The sequence below is a fragment of the Balearica regulorum genome, chromosome Z (assembly GCF_011004875.1).
Source record: "Balearica regulorum gibbericeps isolate bBalReg1 chromosome Z, bBalReg1.pri, whole genome shotgun sequence".
NCBI classification, from domain to species: Eukaryota; Metazoa; Chordata; class Aves; order Gruiformes; family Gruidae; genus Balearica; species Balearica regulorum.
Genome location: NC_046220.1, coordinates 67468438 through 67482244, shown reverse-complemented (window position 1 = coordinate 67482244; position 13807 = coordinate 67468438). Strand labels below are relative to the sequence as shown.

General features: G+C 40.5%; 2 protein-coding genes across 3 annotated transcripts in view; one reads left to right on the top strand and one right to left on the bottom strand.

Moving 5' to 3' along the window:
• MTREX (Mtr4 exosome RNA helicase) overlaps positions 1-4020 on the top strand; it is a gene marked incomplete at its 5' end in the record, with an annotated part of 50943 nt that extends 46923 nt beyond the window's left edge. The window contains 2 exons of the mRNA XM_075740927.1: positions 2840-2944; positions 3311-4020. Of these exons, the coding sequence (XP_075597042.1) occupies positions 2840-2944; positions 3311-3363 (158 nt within the window). The remainder of the gene's footprint in view (positions 1-2839; positions 2945-3310) is intronic.
• Positions 3433-13807, bottom strand: part of PLPP1 (phospholipid phosphatase 1) — a 66513-nt gene continuing 56138 nt past the window's right edge. For both annotated transcript variants that reach the window (XM_075739365.1, XM_075739364.1), the window contains exons 5-6: positions 6133-6309; positions 3433-3900 (exon numbers count right to left, since the gene is read on the bottom strand). In XM_075739365.1, coding sequence (XP_075595480.1) covers positions 3775-3900; positions 6133-6309 — 303 coding nt within the window. In that variant the 3' untranslated portion in view covers positions 3433-3774. The remainder of the gene's footprint in view (positions 3901-6132; positions 6310-13807) is intronic.

The window sequence follows — 13807 nt, the reverse complement described above, 5'->3', positions numbered from 1 at the left end:
GCAGTGCAGTGTTGCTAAATCCCGGGGGAGTTTGCCCTGGTTAGCCAAGTTGCTATAGTGATTTCAAAGAAATTAAAAACAAGAATACAAAAAAACCCAAACAACAAAACACAAACCAAACCCCAATGTCCTTATTTTGATCTGAAGTACAAATATGCATTTTTCCTGTCTTAATTTCAATAGAGGTTGTTACCATGAGGTACAGCGTGATGGCTTACTAAAACTCCAAAAGGAGGTATATTTTCCTCCAGTTAGAAATAATGAGTTGCTGCTACTACAGGGAGTCAAATGTCACTGTCATGCACCAGTTTTAGTAAGGAGGCAGAAAACCATCCAGCAATTAGTGCATTGGAAGCCACCACTGCTTGTAAACTGTTTTTTCATGACACACACCACCACCCCCCAACTTATTAAAAGCGCTTTCTGAATGATTGTGCTCTACGTGAGTGAGAGACTAATGTTCAGCTTTGTGCTGCCATCCAGGCTAACAGGCACTAGCAGAATTTTTCTAGACAGAAATCTTGAGTCGATGGCATGCTTCCACTCTCACAAGCCTAAAGATAGGTGTTGTTTTGCTATTTTATTAGTATTGATGGTCAAGTGTCTGAAACCCCTTTTGGGTGCAGTTATGAGTAGTGTGAAAGTTTGTAGTTGTGCTAAGTAAGTGGCTGCCTTTTCAGGTTGCAGCATAAGCCTGACTGCTCCAAGGGCAAGCATGCTTGCCACAGATTGGAGCAGTGTTGATTGGCTAATGAAAATGAGTTGTCATTAAGCTGAAATGTGTGTTGGGAAGAAATACAAATTAGAGAAGCTTTTTAAAGCTGTAAGGAAGCATGCTAAGCTGAACTAAGTAGCCTATATTAATCAATTGCGGATTGACTGTTTTGTTTTGTGGAAGTATAGACAATAGTAATTTATTCCAAAAATGCTATTTTTTTTGATGTACAAAACAAGTACATCTGCAACAACCCCAGGTATGCTGCCTGTAAACGAGCACACCTTGGAATGGTTGTCAGGGTTGGCCTTGTAAATGGGGAAGGGCAGGATCTTTGATATCTGAGCTGGGGCCTGCCACAGCACAGCGTGGCCATGCTCAGGAGAGCTGCTTATAGTTCACTTGGTTTGGCTTTGGGCTGTGTCCAAGAGACAACATATGAGTGTTTTACCTTGTCATTGCAATAGTTTTTACAGACTGCTGCCCTCACATAAGCTGTTCTTAATGTAGAAAATGACATGGCCTACTGGCATCATGTTTTTTAGAAGAGAAGTGTTATTTTACTGAACTTCTCACTTTCCTAACAGCTTTGTAGAATGTTCTTTTAATATTGACAGTTTTTCTCCAGATAGTATGCCTTGTCGAGAGCTAGTATTTCATTGAACCATAAAAAGGTCCAACCCCTCCCTGCAATGGGCAGGGACATCTTCAACTAGATCAGGTTGCTCAGAGCTCCATCCAGCCTGACCTTGAGTGTTTCTACAGATGTGGCATCTACAGCCTCTCTGGGCAATCTGTTCCAGTGTTTCACTACCCTCACAGTAAAAAATTTCTTCCTAATATCTAATCGAAATCGACCCTCCTTCAGCTTAAACCCATTACCCCTTGTCCTGTCACTACACTCCCTGATAAACAGTCCCTCTCCAGCTTTCCTGTAGGCCCCTTCAGGTACTGGTAAGCCGCAATTAGATCTCCCCGGAGCCTTCTCTTCTCCAGGCTGAACAACCCCAACTCTCTCAGCCTGTCCTCATAGGAGAGGTGCTCCAGCCCTCTGATCAGCTTCATGGCCCTCCTCTGGACTCGCTCCAACAGCTCCATGTCTCTCCTGTACTGGGGACCCCAGAGCTGGACGCAGTACTCCAGGTGGGGTCTCACCAGAGCAGAGCAGAGGGGCAGGATCACCTCCCTCGACCTGCTGGTCACACTGCTTTTGATGCAGCCCAGGACATGGTTGGCTTTCTGGGCTCCAAGCATGCATTGCTGGCTTATGTTGAGCTTTTCATCAATCAGCACCCCCAAGTCCTTCTCCACAGGGCTGTTCTCAATCCCTTCATCCCCTGTTTACCCTATGACAGTTATTTTGTGTACAGTAATTTTGACTGTAGGTGTGAGATGGTGCTGGAAGAAATGACCAAACAGCATGCTGTTTGCATAAGCGTTAGGGTCATTTTGTGAAACTTGTTACAGTGACTTGGGTCAAGCAGAGAAGCAAGTTAAAAGAGGAGACAAACATGTAACAAACTACAGTGGGTATTATGTTGCAGTATAGGAGTCATGTCAAGACTGAGCTTGTATGCATTGTTGTAAGCATGTGTTTGAGAGGTAGAGTGGCCCATAGACTCTTGAGTATCACAGAGTAATAATGTAGACCATGTACTGGCTCTGCCAACTGAAGAACTAAGGGCTATCAAACAATAAAACAAAAAAAATAAACACACCCCCAAACCTGTGTGTGGTAGTTCTTGAAGCAGCAAACTTGTAAATCCCCCAAACCTGCATGTTTTTGAAATAAGTCATAACAAGTACTTGAAAGAAAAATCCCCTAGGAATTACTAAACTTGCCAGAAATATGAGATACTAGTTAAAGGCTGTGAAGATAGATGAAAACAGTAACAGGACAAGCATTTGAAGATAGCTTCAAGGAAATGCCTGATGGAGAAATTTACTGTTAAATAGAAACCAAGCCCAAGACATATGGCTATTCTAACCCTTGGCTTCTAGATAAATTGAACAGGGTTGGAGAAGGAACTATTGCTTTGGTGCACAGTAGGCTCAAGCAGCTGAATTATTCAGTGACATAATGTGGCAGGGGATAGAAAGTTTTCCTTACTCTTTTTAATACAGGTAGTATAATCCGTTGCATGAGAAGGCTAGAAGAATTGCTTCGGCAGATGTGCCAGGCTGCAAAAGCCATTGGAAACACAGAGTTGGAAAATAAGTTTGCAGAGGGTATGTATTTCACTTCCACCATGGAGGTAATTCTACAAAGAAATGAAAGTGGGGGGGGGGGGTGTGTGTGTGTGTGAGTGATTTGGTAATATAAGCTTCTGGTATTGACTTCATGGTAAACAGCATCATTGCTGTCTTTCTAGATAACATCTATGTGATGAAGTTTGACTTAGAGGTAGTGTTTTGATGTATACTGACAGTTTAACCAAGTTTGTGACTGAAAATGGATGTACAGATACTTCTATTTAACACTTATAACACTATCTTTCTCTACTGCAAAGTATTACATGCCTGGAATTGTACTTAAAATAGTGATTGTGTCAAGTTATGACTGAGGGATATTAATATGGTTTTCCTTTTTAATAGGGATTACAAAAATCAAGAGAGATATTGTGTTTGCTGCAAGCCTTTACCTGTAACAGAAGATATCTTCCAAAACTAGTATTAGAGCCACGTTATGGAACAAGTTTATCAACATCACACAGTACTTCCAGCTCATCATTATTTCTTTTAATGGTGTGTATTTAAACCACAGTTGTTTCAACAAGGCAGGTACAAACAGCAGTAGGTAATATAACTGTTACCATGTTTTCAATAAAAATTTACAATTTGAATAGCTTTTTTTCTTTTAAGCAAAAGCTTGACCCAACAGAAGTTTAAAGTTTAGATATACAGTAACTGTGGCATGTTTCTATATACAGGTAAAGTGAGCATCCAAGAGCAGCAGCAGTCCCTTAAAGGCTTACTTATAGGCTTTACTTATATTACATAGTTAGAGTTGGGAAAGTGTTTTCCTTTCAGCGAGCAGGACAGGTGAGGTGGGTCGTTCTTCATGGTTGATGATTGCTGCCAAAGTGATTTCCATTTGTTGGAGTCTCATGTAGGGTTGTATGAGAATCTTCTTTTGGTTGAAATGTACATCCTCTCACTTTGAAGAAGTCAGACACATACACAACCTAAGTGGACAAATTAGTGTTAAGGTCCTGCACTTGTACCTCTTTGAAACAATGAGTAAATGCTTTTGCAGAAGGTAAACTCCATGATCAAAACTAATAAAAAGTTTTAAGAGATTAAAACATTTCTAGGAAGTCTCATATAAAATTCTTTCAATAGTTTTCCCCAGCTGTTACCCCCCCTTCCCCTTGACCACTTAGCCATGGATGATTTAAGCCAAATTCAAGGCTTGTGTGCTAACTGCTTGCTCTAGCTTCCTTACCAGGCACTGCTTCATTACAGTAGCCATAGTTTGAACAGCTCTATCTGAAGGAGCCAGATATGCTTGCTGAGGGCCCTCATCACATGTATGATTAAATTTATTCTGTAATTTAGTTAGAACAGGACAGGAGAGCTTGTGCTTTACCTGAGGTCAAGGTTTCAACAGTTAGTAGCTATTATTCTCTGGAGTGTCACTTCCTTGCATTTCTTTAAAAGCAAACTTGAATTCCTCTCCTTGGCAAGGTTCACAGTGGTTCCTTCCTCAATATGTGTGTCTCACCCACAGCTCCAGCAGCTATAAGGCCAACTCTACCTACATCAGCCTTTCCTGCGTTCCTTTGAACATACCACCTCACTTCCTTCAAGACAGGTGCCTTGATTCAATTCTGCAGCTTGCTGTCTTCCTGCTGTCCACTTCAAAGTCAAACTAGTAGACACACTTGGTACAGTGCTGTATGAAGTGCAGTAAGTGAGAAGCTGTCTCTCGCTATCCCTTCCCTTCCTACATCACCTCTTCCCCTCCCACTGCAAACCTGAGAACTGCAGAGCACAGTTTAGGGCAGCAGAAGAAACAGGCTGGCTGATGACCCAGCATGCTCCTTCAGCTGTATGCCAGATGAGTTTCAGCTTCCACTTAATGCTGAATTCAGCTGACTCAATTTAGTGCTCTGTTTGCAGTTGCTGCCCCAGGATGCTCTTACCTCAGTTATCTGTTTCTGGAGGTGAACTCTTCAGTTCTCTCAGATAAGGGTTTTGTTGGGGGGGTGTGTGTGTGTGTGTGTGTGTGTGTATTTTTAAAAGTAATTTCTTCACCTTTCAACTGTGTTCACTTAATGTCACCTTCTACTCATTCTTGTATTACTAAGCATCTCTAAGATGTTCGAGGATATCTTAAGACATCCTCTTCAGTCATCCAGCACCCTTCACTAAACTTGTTTTCCTAATAAAAGTGCCCTCAGCTCTTGAATCCTTGACATTTCTTATTCCCTGTCTTCCTTTTCTAAGAAAGTGAGATTGCACAAAAATGAGGGGTAGGATTATGCTTTAGTCAACAGGCAGCCATTTAATAACAGCTAATGCAGTATGGAGGGTTTTCCAGAGCTGCTCCAAGATTTGTTTTGATGATTGATTGCAACAAGTAAATGAATGTCTTAAAATGAACCATACCCTTCTGACTTTCAGCTGAGAAAGCTTTTGTCTTGGAGGTGGTTCTTCCAGGTAAGCCTCAGTTCTTGGTAACTGAGTTCTTCAGTATGACCTCAATTAGCTCACATCTGGACCGCAAGTCTCTGATCTGTCCCTTCCCATGGATGAATCAACCATGGTGCTCTGGTGACAGCCAGCACAACTGCTGGCACTGAGTCAGCCAGGCCTGCAGCTCCAAGTGTAGCTGGTTGTCTGTTCCTTGGCACAGCTTTTCACTTACCAGCACGGCTAAGCGTCACACACTGGCTGTTGTGAACACCCTTTTAGCACTCAAAATGCACACAAGAAATGATGAAGAGTTCTAGATTCCCATCAGACTGAAAACACAGGTTATATGTGCTGGCAGATGTGGACACCTTCATGCTGTCCTTAAAGGCCTTTTTTGCCCTGCTTACCTCATACAGTTCTCTGCTATTGTACTTGAGATTCAGAATTTGGCTACAAACAAGATTTGGTTATATAGAGGCCCATTCGTTTTGCAGTTGACAGTTTCCATCGTGGTTGTTTGAAAAGCTCTCTGGCTGGGACAATTTTGTGTTGTCTAACAGCTAAAATAGCCACTTACGTCATCACTGGCCCAGAGTCCACCTCACTCCCCAAGGTACTATTGCTACACCCAGTTCAAGGAGTTGTTTCCCCTCTCCAGCAATTTTCAAAGCACTAGGAAGACAGGTCTGCTTTCTTCTGAACACAGCCTGCCATTCTAAGGTGCCATTTATAAAAGCAGCATTTGCACACCCACCCCTTTAACCCCCGGAATTACTTACAATGAGCACAGCTACCACTGCTCCCTGAATGAGTCCTGTTAAAACATCGCTCCAATGATGCTTATAATCAGAAACACGTGAGAGACCCACATAGATAGATGTAGCAATAAGACCAAATTGTAGAGTAGGACGTACAAGTCTTGCCCAGTCTCCTTTCATTCTGGCTTGAAGGTAAAGCTAAAAGCAAAAAAAAAAATCATTACAAAACACAGTAAGTACAGAAGCAGTAATCACATACAATTCTTTTGGGTCTGTTCAAAGAGTTTAGTTGAATTTTGTGTTTAGAGACGTGATAATGTCAACAAATGTTCCAAACACTGTACTCTCACAAGTATGCCAAGGTAGAGTTTGATAGTGTTGGCCTTTATGTTTTATATAAAGCTACGTAACACCATCATATAGATACTTGCTGTATTTGTACCAATGTGACAGGCTAAAGGTGCTGGTAATACCAGAGCCACTTAAGGCTTACAGAGAATCCAATGGAAGTCAAACCAGTATTTTACTCCTGCCATTAACTACAGGTAAGTCTGATACAAAAAAAATAGTTGGCAACCATCTACGTTTACGGCCCTTCAAATATAGGGAGCCCCATCTTGCTCTGAGCAGAAAGACCATTAACATCTTTAGTAAAGATTACATGTACTATACATAGAGCTGACAAGTTTTTAACTTTATTTGCAATTCCAGTTGCCTTTAGTATTATTAACTTTTAGCATAATATTCCAGCTGTAATTAAGGGTCAGAACTAACTTGATAGAATGATTGATCGCATCTAGGATCACATTCCTCAGTTGTCACTGGTGTATTTCAGTGAGCTGTCTGGTCGTAGTCCTTTGCAACTGTGTGTTAACCATGGTACCACTCTGGTAAACTAGTGGGTATGTGCAGTCCCCATGCTTTTTCTCTCCTCTCAGCTCTATTTATGTTGTATATATCTATGCTTTTGATGTGTTACCTCAAATTCACAGTATTTAACTTTTACTTTCCTGTCTAATCTAAGACCCTGCTTTTTTCTCCTCTGGTCTGTCTAGGACAGAGACCTCTTATTTCAGCTATAAGAGGAACTTCTCCAAATCCACTCTGCAAACATCACTGAATTTATTCTTGGAACTTGATGCCGTCATCAAAAAAAGGCACCATAGTTACCATATTTATGGAGAAGAACAATACTGTTGGAAGTTGTATTTAACATTTCAAGTATATCTTTTTAGTACCACCTAGGAACTTCAGGTCAAGTACAAAACCTTAACTGACAGTCCTGTGAAGTCATAGAAGCTAATACACACAGGCTTCAGGTAAATCTCTGGTAACTCTCTCCATTGCCAACTTTGAAAGCCATAGATACCTTTTAGAAACATTACATTGTAAATGTAAATACAGGCATAGAGCATGCACTCTAGATGCAAAGGTGCTACTTTCCAAAGTTAATGTCATTTGGGGAATGTTTGATTGGTTTCTCTGAGTAACTTACATCATCGTTTTGGCATGCTGACTTTTTCAGCTGTAAATGGACCATCAAAAAGATCAACCCTATCCATAGCTGGTTTTCTTTAATAGCAAGGTCAGGGTGAAAGCAGACTCTGAAGTAGCTACAGCTAAGCCTGACCTGGAAATTTTTTTTCCCACCCTCAGGTGGTAGACACTGCATATTTCTGGGGCCTTAATTTCACCACTAGGGAAAATACTGCTTAGCCACTTCAAAAATTAGCTGTTGCACAGTTCGTTAAAAGGTTTTTTTAATGTTCTTATATTAATGCTACTTCTGCATTTACCAACCATAGACCAGAACACTACCTGAGTGCCAAATGGAGCAGAGATGGGTCGAAGGAGCACATATTGGTAGCCTAAAGAGAGCTGGCTGATGATTTGATACTGGCTGTTCTTTCCTCTTTCCCACTAAATTCTGCTTAAAACAGCTAAAAATACCTTACTGTAATAAGTTTTTTTCCATGTAAGCATTTCTGGTAGTTAGCAAAGATCTACAGTTGTATTAGAAAGAGTTATGTGACTGCAGATGGGTGGGAAACCGGGTTTACTTCTGAACAGAAAGAAAAAGAGGCAAGCCACACAAAAAGCAAACTTGGAAAGACGCTACCCCACAACACCAAATGACCAGTAAAATAGTCTGAACCTCCCTTACACAGCACATATTCAGATTTTCTTTCTGTTGACAAAGCATCAAACAAGAAACTTGAATTTAACATCTATGTGAAGACTTAATTTCCGTAATCTCAGTCATAGAGAAGATCTGGAGCTGGTTTATCACCTGCAGAAGACATGGAGTTGGCTACAGGCTTCATCAATTCTAGGTGCTGCTTCACACCGCCAGCTCCAGTAGCTGTACAGGAAACGCCCAAAGCCCTTCTTGCACCTTCTACCAGCAGATGGATTTATACTGTGCTAAAACTAAGTGTGAGAAGGGTGAGAAACCATACCACAGATCAGTGTGACTGATCACTGCTGTGTTTTATTTCAGAAGTAGCAGCTGTTCTTCTGGTGCCAGTTGTTATTTTTGTTGAGAGTAATTGCTTATTAACCAGCTGCTGCAATGGCAAATTCCATGTTATTTTTAAGTAGGCAGCTTCAAACTGACACTGCTTTTAATAGGCTCAGGCAGTCATGCTCCCCCTGCAAAGATTCTTCCTGCTACCATTGCTCCCTCTCAGAAAGACAACAGTGACAGATCTGGGCTGCAACAGGCCAGCAGGGCTGCACAGGAAAATAAAGCAGCCAAAGAGAGGAAGGAGCTTTTGCCTTAGAATTCCATAAAATATAAACCAAGGTTGATACCAGAAGCATACCCAAGAGTCATTTATGTAGTATTAGTCCTTACATAGCATTATATGCACAATATAGAGCTGTCCTAGTTTTAATACTGCATTAACGCTACAATTTCGACCCTGTTGACTAACAGCAATGACTTCAGCATGTTTACAGAACCACTCCCAATAGACACAGCATGCCTCAGGTTCTTTTGCTCCTCTGAAGTCATTTACAGCACAGGCTTAATGAAGGGAAATAGAAGCAAATCCTTGCCTGTCTCCCCACCCAAGTCTCTTTACTAGAAAGGAATAAGCTTTGCAAGTAAAACTTGTCATCTACAGAAGCAGCAGGAACTTTATGTCATCTGGTTAATACTACTGTAATGCCCCTTACCAGCATTTCATGTACTGCTGAGAAATGAACACAGTAGGAGCATCCAGAGCTGTTCTAGGAGCAACATGCTCCTATCGGTGACAGCTGTTTGACCACATGAGCTTCGTTTCTGAGCATCTGTCTGATTGTTCAGTAATACCATTCAGTTATGATCTATTTCTCTTCACTCCTCCATCCTGCTGTTTCTCTTGTTTGCTTTGTTCCTTCTTTTTAAAGTCCACAAATAGATTTCATAGAAAATTTCTTGTAATGGGATTAAATAATCTTAAACTTTTTTCTCCACTAGCTAAGGCTTACTCTATAATAAAAATATGTTCTCTACACCACACACATCCTGAACACAAGTTTCTTCTTAATCTACGGTCTAGTACTTCATTTCTAAAAATACTCACAGGAACGAAGAGAAACTTAGAGCCACTTTGTGGCTTCTTGCAAGAAGCCACAGACATGAATGGAAGGGTCTCTGCAACTGCAGAATTATTTGCTACTCTTAATGTTTCTAGCATAGCTTTCAAGTATTTGCTCTTCCACCAAAGCAGTATTAATATACACATGCCTGTATACCTAATTTTAAAGTACAGTGACTTTTATTCCATAGATGTGGCTCTTGGAGCTGTAACCATGCGGCTTCACAAGAAAATTTCCTAAAACTTAGTATCTATGATTCTATGACCTCACATCCCCACCTTAAGGGCACAAAATTCTTTTAAACCTACCAAAACCTACACACTCAATTAACCAAGGTCATTATTTCAGATATTTAGTTTCTATACTTAAAATTCCTCAGTCACTTTTCATTCAATACTTTCTCAGCTTTTTTCCAAAAATCCTTACACAAAAATTCTGTGCTCCAAAATGTTTTGCCTATTAAGGTATGGGAAATCAGCTTGCATTTTCATCCCTCCTTCAAGAATGGAAGTCGAAATTTTTTGCAGGTTTTTTTTTTCTTCCTCCCACCCAGGATTTGTACCAATTGATTTGTTCTGTCACTTTTCAAAACTGGATTTTCTTCAATAGGATTTTATGTTTCCTGATACCAAAAGGCTGTGGTAATCTCATTTCCTACAGGTGTCCTGTTCTGTCTTAAAGAACAGAAGCATACTTTTCCTTTGGAGATGTACCTATCCTCCCCTCTTATTTTTGTCTTCTCAATCCTAATATGCTCACACCATCATGAACTTAATAGCAAAACAGAGAGAGAATACAGTTTTCCTAGAGAGAAAAATTCCCTTGTGATACAGGAAAGTGAGAACACTCCTCAATTTGAGTACAAATAGTAAGTCTGGAGGAGAAACAAAGGTGCAGAAAGTCAGCTTCCTTATGAAATAAGCTCTACTTTGAGAGACCACAGTAGTCGATGTGTATTTGGGGAGAGAGAGCCAGTAAATGGCATTTACTTAGCTTAGCATTTTTACCATTAGTCTTGTCTAACTTTGGTTTCATGGTATCTGCCTGAGCATTAAGAAAAGAGCAAAGCAGTACTGCCACAGGGCTTTAACAGGCATAAGGTTCTACTGCAGTTATAATTAGTATTTGGATCCATTATTGACTACAGTTAGAAAAGCTCATACTTCAACTCTCCTGACCCAAAAAGTCCTAAGAGCCACAAACAGTAATCGGTGCTGTGGAAATCCACCACAAGGATTCTTCCCAAATCAAGCGGCTCTGAAGCATAATGCATAAGCCACCTCAAGTGTGTGTCTATACATGTATGTGGTTGGCTTTGGGATTTCTGGAGTGGAGGCAGGGGTATGAAGGTACTGTGTTCTGGTGGTTTTGTTAAAGAGGCAGGGATAGAAAGGAGATGGAGGCACCAGTGTTTGAAAGTCTTCAGAAAAAAACAGCCTCAGAGTAACTAATGGGATAAAAAGATGAGGCAAAATACTCCAGGAGACCTGAGGTTAGGAATAAAGGCTGAGAAGCCAGACACAGTTGTAGGATAGGAAAATTCCGTTTCTATGGATATCCCAAGGACATCTTTACAGGATACAACCTCCCCCACTCCTAAGGCTGTGAAGTCTTCCATTTTGAAGCTGAGTAGATGCACAAAGTGCCAAAGTAACTATCCACCCTCCATCAGTAAATAAGCATGACTGCCTTCCTGTGAGGAGAGGGGACTCCAGTAACCACAGTACTACGCACTTCTACAAGACACAGTTAATACCTGAGTATCTTTGATACAACCAGTTAATCAAACAAGATCTTCCAAGAGAATCAAAGAGCTGAGACATTCGGCCTGGATTCTCACACAATGCTATAAAGTAACAGGAAACGAACATTTAGATGGATTCACTGCCACCTCCCTGTTCCAGTCCTGCTCAATAATCCAGCAGTACCGACCAAGACACCTCTGCCCTGCTCAAACTAGGCAACAGGGAAAAAAAGTCCCCTTCAGAGATCTTCCAAGCTTTCTACTTCTGTGAAGGTGCGCAAAATAGCTCTTGTCTTTCTGCATGTTACAGGAAACTTTAGAGACTTTGTATAAAAGCTATTTTGTATAAAAGCTGTTATTCAAATAACTTTGTATGAAAGCTATTCATCATATTTCAGCTAGCACAAACTCTGGAATTCGCAAAGTGTAAGAAATCCAGGAAATGGTTTTACAATTGCAGTTCTGAGCACAAAACAATGGCCATGAACCACAAGATGTGCTGAGAAATAACGTCATATACAATCTTGTATTTAAGGAAATATTACACACAAATGCCATCAGCTTGTTTTATACCTGTGAGTACTGTATCCATGAATAAACACAGAGCTCTAGGCAGCAACCAACAAGACACTGCCTGCAAACCAGAAATCAATGTGCAGTTTGTTTCATGTGAAGCTCAATGTTAATCTGCATAATGGCTAGCCCATGTAATTTTAAACACAACAGGCTCACATCCAAAAAGAAAACTGTATTATAAAAGCACTACAAAGATGTAGCAGAATTCATGAGTTAGTTACTTATGAGCTGGGGTTCTTAAAAAAAAGCAACTTAAGACTTCGAAGTTTATTTTGTCTTTTTAATGAGATCTCTGCCTTTTCTTAATAAATACGTATTTATGATCCCTGGTATATCTGCAGTTATTACCTGTTCTTTAATTTTATTTTGATTGGGTAGAAAACAAAGGGAAAAGGAGCAACATTTCAGAATTAATTTTTCCTCTTCCAGTGAAGGAAAAGGATAGAGGTTTGCCATTACTTCAAGGTGGAGGTGTATCTGGGCTGCTGTTCAGAGGGATAGTCTGTCCCTTTTACTCTAACCATGTATTCCTGCTGACTCTCCTGTGCCAGCTGTGATGTCTGAATAACCCTACAGTGAGCTGGTACACAGAACTGATCCATTGGACACCTGAATTACAGGAAAAAATTACCAGACTAGTAAGAAAAGGCAGAATATGTACTAGTCTGGCCTCTAAGATAGCTGCATGCAGCTGTCAAAAGACAATTGATGTGCAAGAGCTGCCCCCTGTGCAATGGGAAAAAATCCTGTCTGCCGCTAGTAATATCCCACCTCTTAATTCAATGTCAAAAGTACAGTCATTCTATTCTGTACCGCCATTTCCCACTGGACAAGTAATGGGTTTTGGGTTTTTAATCCTACAGCCTCAACTTGGCTGTACATTGTAGAAATAATTATTTATTGACATCATTTTACCATAAAGCAGGATAAACAATAACATTTTATTCCATTGCAAATGCTAACACTTGGCTCTTTTCTGATGAGAAAAAAACCCTAAATGTGTTCCTCCTACTTGGAGAAAGTATTATTCTGTTGTGGCTATCAAGTTACAGAAACCTTCACTAAAAAAAATGTAAGGACTGCAAGGTGTTGCTTTCAGCTCAGTTCTACAGGAGCCAGTTCACAATAATGTCATCACTACTGACAGCTGTAACTCCCAGGCAAACTATGGAAAAGTTGTTTTGCTTTGTTTGCTTAGTGTTAAAAATTTTAAATACCAGTATTAAAAGAATACTAGGAACACATACAAGTAGAACCACAAGCGCCTCCATACTTGAGCCTCATAGCGTGACCAGTTACCCTTTATTCTTCATCTCTGCTACAAGTAAGGTGCTTGGGTATTACTGACATCTACAGCCAAACAAAACATTTTCAGTAACAAATGTCTTTTCATTAGTTTTTGAAGACTAGTTAGTCCTCAACTTTCATGTGTCGACAGGAACACATTAAGGACCATTCTGTAGCTCTAGTCAGTAGCATTTGGGAAGGTAAAGAAATACTGTGATGCATACAGACATAACTAAAATACTGTGTTAAAGGCTCCTAGGTTCTTTTTTGTGTACTGTTTCACACAAGGTCCAGTCCCAACATAAAATAATTAAGAGATTTCAGGAACAAAGGTTGATCGGCACATTTAGGCCAATAAGAACAAAAAGTGGCCTAAACTTTGCTTTCAGTTATGTTTAGCCTCCAATCTCTCTGCAAAAGGCGGCTGTGAGTCCAAGTCACTGAAACACCAGTCGCCCTCCTATTCTCATCTGTAATTCCCTGCGTTCTTGGACACACAAG